Source organism: Scatophagus argus, chromosome 21 (assembly GCF_020382885.2).
Source record: "Scatophagus argus isolate fScaArg1 chromosome 21, fScaArg1.pri, whole genome shotgun sequence".
NCBI classification, from domain to species: domain Eukaryota; kingdom Metazoa; phylum Chordata; class Actinopteri; family Scatophagidae; genus Scatophagus; species Scatophagus argus.
This window is the reverse complement of record NC_058513.1, coordinates 9,482,348-9,497,552: the sequence shown is the minus strand read 5'-3', so window position 1 is coordinate 9,497,552 and position 15,205 is coordinate 9,482,348. Positions and strand designations below refer to the sequence as shown.

At 40.8% G+C, this 15,205-nt stretch overlaps 1 protein-coding gene across 3 annotated transcripts; it reads right to left on the bottom strand.

Moving 5' to 3' along the window:
* Positions 1-811: 811 nt before the first annotated feature.
* LOC124053045 (pleckstrin homology domain-containing family A member 7-like) lies at positions 812-14,228 on the bottom strand. Of its 3 annotated transcripts, XM_046377976.1 has the most exons (25): positions 13,947-14,228; positions 11,876-11,952; positions 11,524-11,593; positions 11,340-11,438; positions 11,155-11,227; positions 10,952-11,052; positions 10,064-10,182; positions 9,750-9,968; positions 9,329-9,626; positions 8,794-8,853; positions 8,402-8,554; positions 7,599-7,658; positions 7,420-7,500; positions 7,021-7,173; positions 6,721-6,819; positions 6,373-6,481; positions 5,902-5,975; positions 5,422-5,526; positions 5,249-5,339; positions 4,929-4,984; positions 4,272-4,406; positions 3,771-4,181; positions 2,975-3,096; positions 2,780-2,889; positions 812-2,576 (listed from the first exon to the last, which is right to left on the bottom strand). In XM_046377976.1, exons 3-25 carry the CDS (start codon positions 11,590-11,592, stop codon positions 1,366-1,368), a joined length of 4,008 nt encoding a protein of 1,335 aa, XP_046233932.1. In that variant the 5' UTR covers position 11,593; positions 11,876-11,952; positions 13,947-14,228; the 3' UTR covers positions 812-1,365. The 3 variants fall into 3 exon arrangements, with proteins under 3 accessions (XP_046233932.1, XP_046233931.1, XP_046233933.1); XM_046377975.1 differs by lacking the exon at positions 11,876-11,952; XM_046377977.1 differs by lacking the exon at positions 11,876-11,952 and having other exon boundaries at positions 2,442-2,576; positions 2,780-2,884.
* Positions 14,229-15,205: the final 977 nt, after the last annotated feature.

The following is a 15,205-nucleotide window of genomic DNA, read 5'->3' as shown; positions in this document are numbered from 1 at the left end:
GAGGTGATGATTTGTAGGATCAGCTTTAGTCCACCCGAAAAACCTTATGTGGATAATATTCTGATACACCTGCCAAAAATATGTCAATAAAAACTTTATTTATACTTATGCCAATGATGTAGTTTACCATTCGCTTATTTATAGGTTCATATTTTCCAAATTCTGCTGAAGGCATACAGTATGTCTCAGATATGTTTTGAATGCTCGTATTTAAAATGCATTCAAGGATGCCTTTAACTATATGTGGTGTGCTGGGAAAAGCATGCCAATGATATTCAGTCAATGTAGGAATAGGTTTGAATGTTGCCAACTTGTAGCTTTTACATATGTTTCTGGAACTGGCCATATGTATTGCTGCTGTCCTGAATCACATTTGGACAATATGAACTCAGGTGCCCACGCATAAAATTTAACCTCATTAAGTCCCTTATTAATATGCATGTTGATATTGATATCACATTTGTAAACAGATAAGCAACTCTCTCTCTATCTCTCTCTCGCTCGCTCTCCATTTGTCTGTATGTGCGCATGTGTGTGTGTGCGTGTGTGTTGCTCAGTAAACATAAGGTGGTGCTGTCTTTAAGAGAGTGAGCCTGGGAAGGGGTGATGTAATGTGTTCTCAGACAATGATGTCATCGACTGAGACACGGCAAGGATTTAAAGTGACAAAGGCATTTTCAGTGGCTCCATGTAATTCCGCATCAGGGCTAGTCGGAGAGCAGCACCCAAGCACCCAGGGGACCTTCATTGAGGAAAAAATATGGATGCATGAAATGAGAGCAAAACATTAATGTGATATCTTGTGAATATAAATAAGGAGCAGGAGTCTCTGTGCTTATGTCAGACACACGACATGTTTATTAATCAGGATGTTTGAGATACAAAACACATTTGGTTACAGTGAAAATAACAGGGTTATCTCGCCATCTACAAGCAGCCATCACGTGTAGTTTCTGTGTTGTGTTAGATGCATATTGCGAGAGGAATGAAAGTGTTAACCACAAATGGGCAGCTATACATAAGGTATTTGGTGTTTACCATCAACTGCAAGAATAACACTATATGTGCATGCATAGGTTTTGTTTTCAAGAAATACTCTTAAGACTTTCTATTTTACCAGCATCCTTTTCAAACCACCCATTACAAATAATGGAAATGTTCAAGTTTACCAAACATTATGATCATTTCTCTTATTGTATGTTCCCACTTTCCCATTTCTAATCCAAAGTCAAGTCCAATTAATTCTTTCAAACTCTTCAAATCCTCCTCTTCGGGCATTGTCCTTTACCATAAATCACTTAACTGTGTTCTTGTCCTTCCCAAATGTGTTCATTTAAGCTCCTTAAGCTGCCACTCTTCTTGCCTCTACAAACTTGTCCTTAATACTGTAACTCGCGTCTTCCCAAAAGAGGCACTCCGAATCACACTCCCGCCCTCATACAAGGAGCTGGATGGAGGGACGGAGCGGTTGTTGCCTCGTTCATGGACAGTCTCTTTGTTCTCCTCACTTAAACTACGACATTTCCTCTGCTTTTCAGATCTCTCTTGGTCCCCCTTTCTGTCTTCCGATTCTTTTGCCCCATTGTGTTCATCTCTTGCCGCGGCATTTTTATCCAGGTCCTGATCACAATCAGTGTCCTGCACGGGATCTTCATGGATAGTTTCTCTAACTCTCTCTAACTGGCCTTTTTGCCTTGAGGTGTCTTCACTTTCTTTTTCAGGGATCTCTCGATAAACACACACCTCTTCTGATGGACTGGCTGAGGTACTTAACACTGCTTTGTCCTGGGTTTCCTGTGCTGAATCTTGGAGATTGTTATTAACAGCAAGACTATGTTCAATAACAACTGATGGCAAATGTGGGCTGAAATTCTTGCTCTCTTGGTTTAAAGATCTCTCAACATCATGGGCTGCTTCCTCTGGGACAGATTCAGTGATCAGTAGTTCTTCTTCCTCTGGCCTGGGTGACGTTTGGGCATTTGAATTCCCATCATTCTTGGTTATATCTGAGTCAGAAATACTAATATCACATGCAATCTTATAGAAGAGTGAATGGTTCTCTTTCATTTTCTCTAAGCTTTCGCTGACAGCAGATGACATTTCATTGCAATCAGTCACATCATCAGCACATGCAGGATGGTTCTCGGGGTCTGATATCTCCTCACTGCCCAATGAGTCTATGCCAGGGATCTGCAAAGGTATGAAACCTTGCCACTGGTTGGTGGAGAGAAACCACTTGGCTCTCAGATTGGAGGATGAAAAATCACTTTCATCAGTGGCAGAGTCTTCAAGCCTTTGCTCCTCTTCATCCTTGCCACTTGTAAATCCCTTGCCACCATCTTTCTGGTAAACAGTCAGAGATGAGATATGATAGGGCGAAGCTGGACGTTTGATTTTAGTTTTGGCAACCCCTGTTCTTCCACTGTGATCCTTGTATTGTGTTGTGCTCCCAGACCTCACTTGACTTTTTGATTTTTTCACATGTCCATCTCTTTTATCTTCCTCCTGAGATGTTCCACTGGAAAACTGAAGTTCTGCAGAACCTCTGATGTCATCCCCATGGCGAGGTTCATGGTCTGAAAACAGGAACAGAAAAGAATTTGCATGCAAGTTAGTGCATGAGGAGTGTCAGTGGCAGATTCTTCTTTGCTGTGGTCCAGACAAAAAAGTACCTTATTATGAGATCACAATTAAAGAAGACTAAACTGTAGCCTCATTTTTGCAACTTGACCTTAACTGCAATACTTAACTTGTTGATTTTGGATAGATAAATCCATACCTGATCTCGTCCTTTGTTTTCTAGCTGCGTCAGGGGACACCTGATGAACTTCCTGCCTCTCCCCCCTGATTGGCTGTTGACTGTGTGTAGTGACATTCTCTCTGACTGCGCTGATAGACAGGTAAAATAAACAGTTAGAGGAGACCTTCATGTGAGTACAGCATACGTACATACATTTAGATATAAAAATCCCACCTTCTTATGACTCTCTCCCGTATTCGTTCCACACGACGCAGTTTGGCCTCTCGCTGCTCAGGGGTCATACAGAGGTTAAGGTCCATGTTAGGGGTTGGGGTGGCAGAGGCCTGTTCCTCCGCCTGTTCAAACAGTTTCACATTAGATTGCACTTTACACCACAACTAATGCAATTAATCATTTTTAATGCAGTAGAGATATGTAGCAATGAGACAGAAATACTTTCATTACTGATGCAATCATAGTTTATGTTCTGTTAGGGTCATGCAGACCCCAGGTATTTAACAGCTCAAAACATTCTTTTATAAACTTTACATTTCATGATCTCCTAATTTTATAAGAATTGTTCATAAACATATTTTTTAAGTGATAAGATGTTTCACTAGTCTGATGCAGCACTATCTTCCCAAATCCCAAATACGGGGAGCAAAAGTAGGTTTTCTGTAATTTAGGTTTTGTAGTTTGTTCATGGTTTGGCCTAATAAGGACTTAGACTTGTCTGGAGTATGACTGTCCCTAAACATAAGTAACATCAATATGTTGGACAAAACACTTTACATTTCATGGAACTGCCAAACAAAAGTGAAAAATATACTTAAAGAAAAAATGGCTGGACTTTGCCATTCTAAATATCCTTTTTATACATAAAGCAGTAGTATCTGTTGGACCCCAAATAATAAGGATGTAAAGCCAATGTCATGAGTGAGTTGATATCAACTATAATTTAGGGTACAGTGTCATCTTTCTGAATACGCTATTTTGTTATAATAATACAAGTGCTTGATTTCTCTCTTACCCTGACATCCAAGCTTGCACTTCCATTATCTAAACCTGCTTCATCTCGAACTTGATTTCTTGAGGTCTCCGTAGGCTCAGCTCTGCCCACCTCTGACCGTGACTCTCCTCTGGAGGACTTCACTACTCCCTGATGCTGCTGCTGCCTGTTTGTCTTTCTGTCTGGCTGATCGTGGTGCATCTCTACAGGGGACCAGTTTTGATCAGGACTTTCCAGCAACAGACGCCTGTGTGGCTTGTTCAACATTTTTTTCCTCTGCATAGCCAATCTTTGCTGAGTATCAGGTTGGATCTGTTCAGGCAATGGGTTGTCAAACTCAGGTGGGGGATCTTCAACAGAAACCCGTCTGGCCTTGAGAGAGGACGGTAATACAGCTGTAACAACTCGTGTCACCCTTAGAGGAAAGGGTGCCTGAGGAAACAGATGGATTAGTAAATGTATATTTGTTTGTAACATAATGTAGAGGTTCAGTCAGTGATAAAGATGAATGATTTGACAGACCTCCTCTCTTGTCTCTGAACCTTGACTCTGGGTTTGGGTAACTGGAGCAGAAATAGAGGGTTTCTTCTTATTAGTCAACCTCTCCTGATTCCTCTTCATCCGCTCTATCTGCTCTTCTTCACTCATCTTAATCTTCTAGAAAAGATATGGCCCCCTTAGAATATGAGTCATATATGAACTGTGCACTTCAATATGTGTAAAAAAAAAAAAGCTAAAACAAAGACCAGAATCCATGATTTGCATATTTGAAACACAGTAAAATAAACAAACAGATGATTATGTGTTTGCATCTATTTGTGTAGAGATGTATTCATGCATGAGTTTATGTATGGGTGCTTGCATCTGTATGTTCATATCTATACTGTATATCTATATAAATGTGTGTGAGAAAGGGGGGTTGGGTGGCAGAAGGGAGATGACTGAGCTCTCACACTGAGACATGAACCTCTGTCTCCCCCTCTCGCCTAGAACAGGCACAGCAACATGCCCTAATTGCAAGGAAGATGAGAGAATCAAAGAATTGGAATTTGGCTGTGATTGCAATGAGGAAAAATCAGCTTTGGCTGCTTCTATATTTGGAGTGTTTTGGATCACGTTGCCTACAGTCAAAGTAAGTAATTAGTTAACCAGCAAACAGGAAATTATGAAGACTCAAACCTTGGTTGATTGGTTTGTTGTATCTGGTGGGATCCACTTTGAATCAGATTGAGATTCTAAGGATGAAATGAAAATATAGGAGAAGGATGGGGGGGGGGGGGGGGGGGGGGGTGAGACAGGATGAGTGGAGGAGAACAGAGTGACAGGAAGAAAGAGAAATTGGAAATATGAGGGTGGGAGACACAACAGGGACTGAAAAACTAACTAACCCATTAAAGCAGTTTTTAATATTACATGTGCCAGAAAATATCGATCCACAGGCCATTGTGTTAATATCAGTGTTTTCATGGACTGTGTGTGTTGAGTATATCTGTGCCAACCGAATGCATCTTTATGTGTTTTCACATTAAGGAGGTCAGGCTGGCTGTTCCCTCTTCTCTCCACCGGATCAACAGCATGGCTGTAGATTCCCTAAAACATACGTGGAGAAAGAAAAGAAAATTACTTTCAAACTTGATAATGCTTTTCACTGATAATGTCCATATTTCCACACCTCATATGGTGACTCTGTCCAGCCATGGACCTGATCCCTGCTCTGGTGGCTTTCCTGTAACTCCTGGGGTAACGGTGGACGAACTGGTGGCTCTTGTTCCACATCCTGCAGAAATCATTTTCACAAAAGACATAACGTAAAAGCATGTTAAGCCATGACAGAAGACCTTCCCTGCCAGACTGATGAAGTCAGAAAAATGCACAGACAATTTTGGCCTGTAAATCCTGGCATTTTTTTGATCTACCAGACTGACATCATGACAAATTCCAATTAAGAAGGTAGTTAACATCAACCCATCACACCACAAATCAAATTATAACACTGTAGACCTGTAAGAAAACATCTTTAGGACTCTAGTTAGCAGATTCCTTGGAGATGGGTTTAACCTCTCCTTTAGAGGACAACAATACCATGTTTGTTCATTAGCACAGAGCAAAAGCCAGGGGTCACTGACAAAGGGACAATGGACAGGAGCCGTACCATTGGCAGACCACTCTGCAGCATCTCTGTAGGAGAGCCAGGAGAACCAGGATGAGGAGCTGTTGGTTGGAATGCTGAGGGGGAGACAGAAAAGGTCATAGTGTTGACACTGGTCGTCCATTGTCAGATTTCATGTGTATAATCAAGATGAAGCAGGCAAGTTTGTGCACTGGTAGCCTCAAATGGCAAAAACAAAAAATAAGTCAATGGTTGAATTTTCTTCAAAAGCAAAATGAACGTAATGTGACAGGATGACACTGTTCAGACCTTAGATTTAAATTTACATCATTCAAATTCACACTTTGTAGTTCACAAGTCATAATTTATTAATTCATGTATGAAGAAAGGATTTTTTTGAATGATGACACCACCTACACATTGAAAAAAAAGTGTTACTGTCAACAGTCTCAGTTGTACAGAATAACCTCCTGCAGACTCTTAAAGTTAAAGTGAGAGAGAACTGATGCTTACTGTGATGTCTTTGTAGTCCCAACAGGAAGCGGAAGTGATCCCTGTTAATCTTTAGTCCAGACAGGATGTCCTCCATCATCCACAACTCTCTCTGGGCCTGAGACTGCTCCTGATAAAAAGAAACACCTTCCACCGTGAGCCTTAACGACTTATAGAAAGACATTTGTGACTTTTTAGAGTCAGTGGTTCATAGCTCAAAGCTGTGTAAAATGAAATGTGTAAGTGTAAAATGTGTGTAAAATATTTATCTCCCATGTATGGTGAGATTTTGACAGAGACACAATATACGTATGTTAACCAAGCTAAAAATATTAGTGAGAAAGTGTCCATTTAGTATGGTACAAATACCTGTGGCACTCCAAAGTTGCAGACGTGCTGAAGGTGGGAGCGTATAACAGACAGCTCACTCTCCAGTCGCTCATACTGACTCCACACTCTCTCCATTTCCTGAATAAAAATATTTGAAGATTTGCGAACAATAAAAAATAATCTATAAAGACATAAAAAACTAGTGGTATCATCAGCAGTTCATGTACACATTACACCCCTGAGTTCTGCTGTTTAATGATTAATGACATAAACATGAACTACTCATGCTGTCACATTGTTTTCTCATTCTGGTTCACTGTCCTCTGGCTCAGTACGCACCAGCGATACGTCACACATTCTGGCCCGGATTGTGACCAGCTCCTCCTGAAGCAAAGCCTTCTGGGTCAGTGCTTCTTCATGGGCCCTGGGCCCCTGGCTTTTCCACTCCTCCAGCTGCAGTCTGGACACCTCTAATGCACAATGGACGCTGTCCTGCAGCAGGGAAAACAGTCTTAAATCAGTCACAATGTACTGTGTGTCATTACTATGAATGTGGCATTTTTGTTTGCTTTAATGGGTTGAGTTGTGCTAAAAACATTCAAATGTATTTAAATCTCTTGAGCCAGGGTTCAGTTCATAAAGTTGTTAGTTTGTACCACAAACCATCAGCTTACCTATGTAAGTGTAGCCTTCGTAAAATACAACGTACTGTTCATGACTTATGGGGTAAATACTGACCTTATCCATTTGTAGCTGGGCCAGTTCTACAGACAGAGACTGTAGCAGCTTGTCACACCCACACAACCTCGTCAACACAGCCTGAAGAAAATCAAAGTCATACTCATTTCTACTCAGGGAGACACATCTTATATGACAAATAACCACTGTGACTCTAAAGGTAGCATATGAATACTCACATCTGCATCACTTTCAAGAGGCCTGATTTGTGGGGTTTCCCTCGCGTCAGGCTTTGGGGCCTGAAATGTATTGAGGTTGTCATTTTGTTAAACAATATTTTTTTTTCTTTAAAAAAAAAAAAAAAAGGGATTTTCATATATTTTTCTCCCTGTTCATCAGATTTTATCGATATGTGATTTCAGTTAGTTCATTTTTTAATAATTTTTTGTGAAATCCTTTTTGCTCACTACACTTAAAACATAGTCAGGCATTTTGGGGTAGGTTAATGATTGAATGCTTAAATGTTAAAACTGAACTGCTGTCTTTGCAAAAGAGCACAGCACAACTTCACAAGAGACAAACAGAGGCCACAGCCATGTGTTGCAATTTTGGTCATGAATTTTGAAAGAACATGAATCAGAATGCATTTCATAAGACATAAATTTACAAACAGCTGCTTCATGTAACATAATCATGGAGGACACATACATGACACACAGATCTAACCACAGTTAACACTATAAAAATTATGAACACAATACATGATTTATTAGTCAGACAACAAGTATTAGTGACAGTATAGTACAGTGATGTAGACACAAAACAAGGCAGAGACACACACATAACAGTGTAGTACACTGTCACAAGGACAAAACACTGTTACTCATACTGATAAAAATTAGCGTCGCTGCATTATTAGACAACACCACATGACAAAGAACATTTCTGGAGAGACATACACAAATAAAAAACATAACACATGTTTAGAGTTGTAACACACAAGACACCAGAAGAACACAGAGCTCAGCGGGCCGGGCTGTACCATAGCTGGCGGTAGCACACACACAGATAAATTGCTGCGGTGATGGTGATGGTGGTGGTGGTGGTGGTGGTGTGGGAAGTGGGGAGCATGTGCAGCTCTAGATGAGGGGGGCAAAGGGGGCAGTAAGTCTGCATGTGCCCCAGTAGAGTAGCTCTGAAGGAAGACACAGCATGTATATGAAAAGAACAGACATTGGCATTAAAAGAAAACATACTGTGCTATAGTACACCAGATAAGTAAAATCCATCTTATTAGCAAATGCACTAATCTGTTACTCAATAACAATCAGATGTCATAACTTTTATCAATAACTGTGTTAGCTGTGTCAATAGTGTGTGCTGCACATTAGCCTGGATGCTTTACTGAAAATGTGTTGCTTGTGTTATGCTCACCTTTCCTAAAGGTCTTCTCCCACTTGAGATATGATGGACAGAACCATATGTAGGTGTAGGCTGTAAACAATGAAAAGATAAGGTGTTTCAAAGTACTACTTTAAGTATTTAAGTATTGCACTTCCATGAAATCAGGGAGCCCACAAGACATATTTAAAAAAAACCCTGGAGCCTACATTTCCCATAGTGCAATTTAACAGTCTTTCATTAGACCATTGCTGTCGTGTCAGAGTTATTTTTTTCAATTCTCCAGAACCAAAGAAGATGTTACAAAATTGCTTTCAAGGGTTAAGAAATATTCTTTAAATAAACTAAACATAAAGTGTAAAATTGGTGGAGAGCCATTTTAAAGCATAAACAAGTTAAAACAAATTTAGCCGAAACCTCATATTCGCATTCCTTTAGAAGATGGAAAAGTAGTGTTCCTGCTTGTGCAGTATTGAAAATTTAGTTGAAATAAAATACAGTCATGTGGTGTATAAATGCACACTAATACAGTCTTACATTGTTGAATTTTAGTAAAATTAGTCCTGACCTTGCTTAGGTTCTGCCACCTTTCTGTGACTGGAGTGGTAGGAGTGGATTTGAACTCCAGCTTAGGTGAGGCAGGTGCGTAGTACAGCGTCTGCGGCACCATGACCAAGTCCTCGTGGGGTCGAATGTCAACCCTCCCCACTGGTGTGTGAGGTCGTGATCCCAGCTGACCTCTTGAGGTCACAGAACCCATTCCCATCATTTCTGTTTGTGTGGGTGGTGTGTTTTGGCCAGGAAGAGAATCATCTTGGTTTGGACCACAAACTCTTCTTCTGCTGAAATCAGAAGGGCTGGGTGTTCTGTTTGAAGAGAAAGCAGAACAGAATGCCAAATCTGGGACCTTTCTCAGATGATTTTTCCCTTTTAAGTAAACCACTGGGATTTAAATATGTGCCTTTCACACACACAGATGAATTGACAACCTGCTGTTTCTCTGACGCACACTCTGCCTCCCCCTGTGCTCTGAGTGCGATGTCCCCATCCTCCCACCAATGAGCTGACTCGGTTCACTCAGAGTCCTGCTGATGACAGCGTGCCTGAGCTTTTGGGAGGGACCCTCCCCATCAGAGAGGGGTTTAGGTAAGTCCACTGATTCGCTGCTGCCACCTATCTGTGTGAAATCCTGATAACTTGAGCAACGTCTGAAGAGATGATGCAGAGAGAGAGAGAGATGCAGCAATAAAAAGTGCAATCATGAACAAATGTGCGTAACGCCTCACAGTGAACAGTGACGTACCTGTTCAGAGAGCTCTCTGGCTCCATTGTAGCAGACTGACTGAGGGCTCGAACCCAACCCAACATGTCCTCTTGAGTGTCAGCGCTGAAGAAATAAGAGCGCATTCCCTGGTGCACCACCTAGTTTCACAAAGAATATTCACAGTGGACATTGTTAATAATCTCCATACTAAGGATCAGTGGTCCTTGCAATTTTCAAATGTGCCATGGCTCAAGAGGAGAACACAATTGTTGATGTAAACAATGCTGAGCTGAAATAAACAGAAAAGTATTTTCTATTAAACTGTAAATGATAATAATTTTCATTATAGGCTTATCTGCTGATGGGTTTCTTGATTAACTGATGAACTAAAATTAAGAAAGTAGCAAGGAATGGCAACAAAATTACCCTTAACAATGCTTGTCATGTCCAACCAGTAATCTATACCTCAAAATTAAGATTAAGAAAATTAAGAAAAGAAGTTATTTTTCTGTCAAGTTACCTGGCTAATCGTTTCAGTTGTACAGGTACATTTTCATACAGTTTGTAAACGAAAAAACCTTTATATGTAAAGTAACTGGTAATTTAAGCTGTCAAATTATAAGTTGCATGAGAGGAAGTAAGGTACTCAAGTAAGGTACAACTATCTCAAAAACAAACAAAAATGAATAAATAAAGACAAATCTTTAGCGACCTATCTATCTATGTTTAATCTGACCTGGTTCAGTAGAGTTCAAATATTTAGAATACTCCCACTTTGAATATATTGATCAACAACAACAACATTAAAAATCAAACATTAGCAAGGCATTAATTATTGCATGTAATTACTGTGTATTAATGAAGTCTCTTTTTTGACACTTTTTATGATTCCCCCCTTAAATTGGGAGAGTAACCAAATGATGATACCTTGAAGGTGAACTTCCTGTTCTTGCATTCTCGTGGTGTGCAGAACAGGATTTTGTAGCTCGGAAGGGGGATGCTGCCCAACACAGATTCTTCTCTACTGTCTAGTGGAAAAAGGAGTGAAAAGAAGTAAATAAAAGAACAGAGGCCTTGTTGTACAATCAGCACACATGAAAGATGAAGTTCTGGACTTTATGGCTACCTACCTTTGTAGTAAAACAGACAGTAGTTGGAGAGGACAAACCACCTTCTCTTCCATAGCTTCAGACCAGAGCTATCCTGCAGGAGGAAGACTGATTAAAGTCTCCTTTTTGCTTAGCTTATTCACACACTCTTCTACATGTGATGATGAAGTTGTAAAGTGTTAAGTAGGCCAAGTTTGGAACATTACTTTTTTGTTGAGCCATCCTCTGATGACCACAGGACAATTAGGGTCTCTCTTGGCAGCCTGACATCTTTTCCCAAATGTTTGCAGCTTTCCATCCCTTTCCTGTTAAGACATGAGTCATGCTTTCACATGGTCATAATACGACATCCACACAGTGACAAGCTGGCCATGGAAACTTAAAACAAACCTTGATGACGGGAAAGTAAGAGATGGTGGCCACGCTGGAGGCTTGGCTTACTCTATCCTGGTCATCCATTCTGCAGTGGAGGTAGAAATATTAATATATAGATTACAGCCAGATAAATAGGTGCCTAAAGAGAATCACAGTCATAAACTTGAAGTAGGGTGTTTCAGACATCGAAATGTATGTTATTAATAAGAAAATATTGCTCCCCTCAAAGTCAGAATTACTTGGTGTTACACTCGCAGAAGTATGCAAAATATCTAAATCGCAACAGCAATCACATAATAAGAGAGCCGTAACTGTACACACTGGTTGCAGTGGTTGCTCTGAGTGAGGCTTAAACATGAGTCCTTACCAATACAATCTGAACCAGAGTTTTCCCTCTGGAGGAGAAGCATTCAGTCACTCCCATGAACAGCAATCCATAAGCTCCTAGGACACATAGGCAACATTCCCATATAGTTGAGATTTTTTCCTGATCAACTGTTCATCCTCTTCGCAGACTTGGTGTTGTGCTCTCCCACTTCCAGTGAAACTCTCCCACAATTCTATTCTGAGCAATCACAGGCCGGTGTGCAACCCCGCCATGAAACTGACAGGTGACAGCTGCGTCGCTGTGGTAGCAGGGAGGGGCCCAGGACAGTGTGAAAACCAATCTGGCAGCAGGGATGGGCTGGTATGAGGGACTGAGAGGGATTTGGAATGTGTCCCAAACCGCGGAACTGCTGCGTGGACGACCGAAGACAGATAAACCAAGATAAAAAAGAGTGTGGAGCAGGGGAAGTAAGGTGGCATGTTGAAGACAAGTGTGAAGGGGTGGGGTTCACACGGTCACAGGTCTGAGTCTTTAATGCTGTCTCTCCGTATGAAGGTTTTGTCAGCGTATCTGGTTCTGTACATCAGATCACCTGCTTTCTGCACCTGCACTCACTGTGCAATGCAGTTAACATTTGCTTCATAATAAACTTTATTGCTGCACTGGAATATGTCGATGGTATTCAGCTGTAACTCACATTTGTTGTCATTTAATTTACAGATTATGCAACTCAAACAGCAGACCAATATTTTAGATTGCATTTGCTATTGCTTTGCTAGGTCCATATAACAAAATGCATGTAGTAGAAATATGATAATATTTTTCCTTAAATTTCTGTGCAACTAAATAAAGTACCAGTTCATTTATGAGTTAGTTGAATATATGAACCTCATCTTAAATATCTCAGTACTTAATGCCAAACTGCTTGCTGATTGCATGTACAGGCACAACTTTGTAGTTTATTTCACGCCTGAAAACAATTCTCATTTAGATTTTAAAGCTGGTTCTGAGCTGCTTTAAGTTACACCTGCTGTAGTGGCCTGAGCAAAGCTTTATTTTACAGCTCATCTAAAACGTATGTTGTTGGCCTTCAGGAAACAGCAATATAGATGAACTCGACAATAAGAATTCATGAGATACATCTCACACTGAGTCCCCACAGGCACTCGTGGGTGACCCAGAGGTTCAACATGGTTAAGTTGCCACAGTCTATGTCAGTATAAACCACAGTCCTCTACAAATGAGACACGCAGTAAATGCAACAAAACAATCAAGGCTTTGTAGGAGATGAGAGCAGAGACTAACAACCTCTTAGCCGCTGGGGGTTACGTGGGTGTTGTGAAATATTTGGAAAATCTCCTTCTTAATCAGTTGGGGTCACTTGCTCGGGGAGGAGAAGACTTAAAATGCTAAAGAGGGATGGAGGGGAGGACAAATGGTGGGTCTGTGTGCCACACAGAGTGCGCTTTGTGGTGCCCAAGGACTCTGGAGCATCATGTGAAGTTAGACACAGAGCATGTTGAATACACTGGCCCGCAAAATATCCTCCCTCACCATCAACCAAAACATTTGCATGCCTCCTACATTTTCATGTCTTTGAATATCAACAAAATCATCACTATACGTTGACCTTGATAAATGAAATAGTGACGTAATGCACTGCCATAACTACTAAGACTGCCTAATGAGGATAATGGTTGATTATGATGATGATGGTGATTGTATACAACACATTTCTTATGACTTTGAAGGTAAAGTTGAGCCATAGGAGGCATAAAAGTTGCTGGGTAAATACAGATGGGATATGACAGCTTGGAAAGGCTGAGGAAAAAGTCCCCCCAGCGGGCCTGCAATAGTTCAGCCACAGATAATACATCACACTTTTGTTTAAAATACTGTAACCTTGAGCAACAGAAGCCCTTTTGTTCAGTTTATAACAAAACAAATTTAATGTTAACTCATTAGAATCAATGGAAATCCAGGACAAATTAAGCTATACTGAAATGCACCCAAGTAAAAGTGTGGAACAATGCTTTTTAAAACTATTTAAGCACTGCTCTGAATTACATAAATGAGACATTAAATCATAATAAATGCCATGTTGCTGTACCTGACTAATTGTGCCCGTCTGCTGTCTGGTTCAAGCTCCATCACTTGGCACGTTTCCTCACAGCATCTCCTCAGGCTTGACTGCCCTCTTCGTGGCTGCCACGAGCTCCTGTTGCCCGAGCGGTCACAACACTCTCCTGCTAGACTCCTTTTCTCTCTTACGTGTGAAGCTCCTTTTCTGTTTCTCACTCCTACCCTCCGTTCAGCGGCGTTTGCCCACTGATCTACCTATCCTGGCTGTTAACACTCAGTCTGCTTTTCTGTCCTCTAACAGTGCACTCCCTGTGAGCCCCTTCCTTATGCCTCCCCCCCTTCTTCTTCAGTGTCCCTCCCTCTCACCCTGCCCTTGAGAGCCTCTCTGTATTTTGCCGCATGTGGGTTTGTGACTTAGGAATTCACAAAAAACAGCTGTTCTTCCATTCTTCTTCTTCATTGCCCTTTGCATTATTTGAATTTCAGTCGCCAGCTATTTGGATCTAGCTTCATGACAATCAAAGATTTGGATGCCAGTCTTGAATTATCAGTCTAGATAAAGGCCTAACGATTCAGGTTATGAAGGGTTCGCTCTGACATCTCTGTGAAAGGGCTTAGAGGTTTTTATTGCACTTGCAAACTGACACATAGAATGTCTGGAATACAGCAAATAATCCAACCAAGGCACTCAAATTATATTTAAAAGCGGAAGGGAAATAGATTGGATTTTTAAAACAGTATATTAAAAGCAAATATTATAAAATTAGAAGTTAGTTAGTTATTAGAAAAACCCACAGCTTATGAGAAATTACAAGCATAAAGATAGTTATAGTTAAAGTATCTAAGCAGTTAAATATCAGACATAATACAATTTCTTCATAATTAGTCAGTCTAGACGTCTTCAACCAAAGAATTCTCCCAGATGGTGGACTCTTATTTAGCTTTTCTGCTGCTCTGAGTCAGCATCTTGTGGAGCTCTTCAAATATTCTCAAGATAGAAAGTGAAGCACCTTTAATACACTCAGCTTGCATGCAGTACAAGAGAGAGAGATGGTGCTCCTCTAATCCAGCTGTAAGAAAGCAGGTGTACAGCGCTTTAAGGTGTGAAGAGCAAGGGACTCTATAGTCATGAATAATATCAAAAACCCGACACAGAAAGGAAAGCACTCAAAGGAAAAGTGAAAGCTGATACTCAGCAGTGGACTGCGATGGATGCCTCGGGAGAGCTGGCATTATTGCCGTACAAGAGGAAGATATCAAAGGCATTTTAAGAACTATGATAAGAAC

Coding starts and splice junctions, on each gene's coding strand:
- LOC124053045 (XM_046377975.1), bottom strand. CDS start 13,987: ATGGAGCTTGAACCAGACAGCAGACGGGCACAATTAGTCAG. Junction 11,228..11,339: donor GAGGATGGCTCAACAAAAAA/GTAATGTTCCAA, acceptor TTCCTCCTGCAG/GATAGCTCTGGTCTGAAGCT. Junction 9,969..10,063: donor CCAGAGAGCTCTCTGAACAG/GTACGTCACTGT, acceptor TCATCTCTTCAG/ACGTTGCTCAAGTTATCAGG.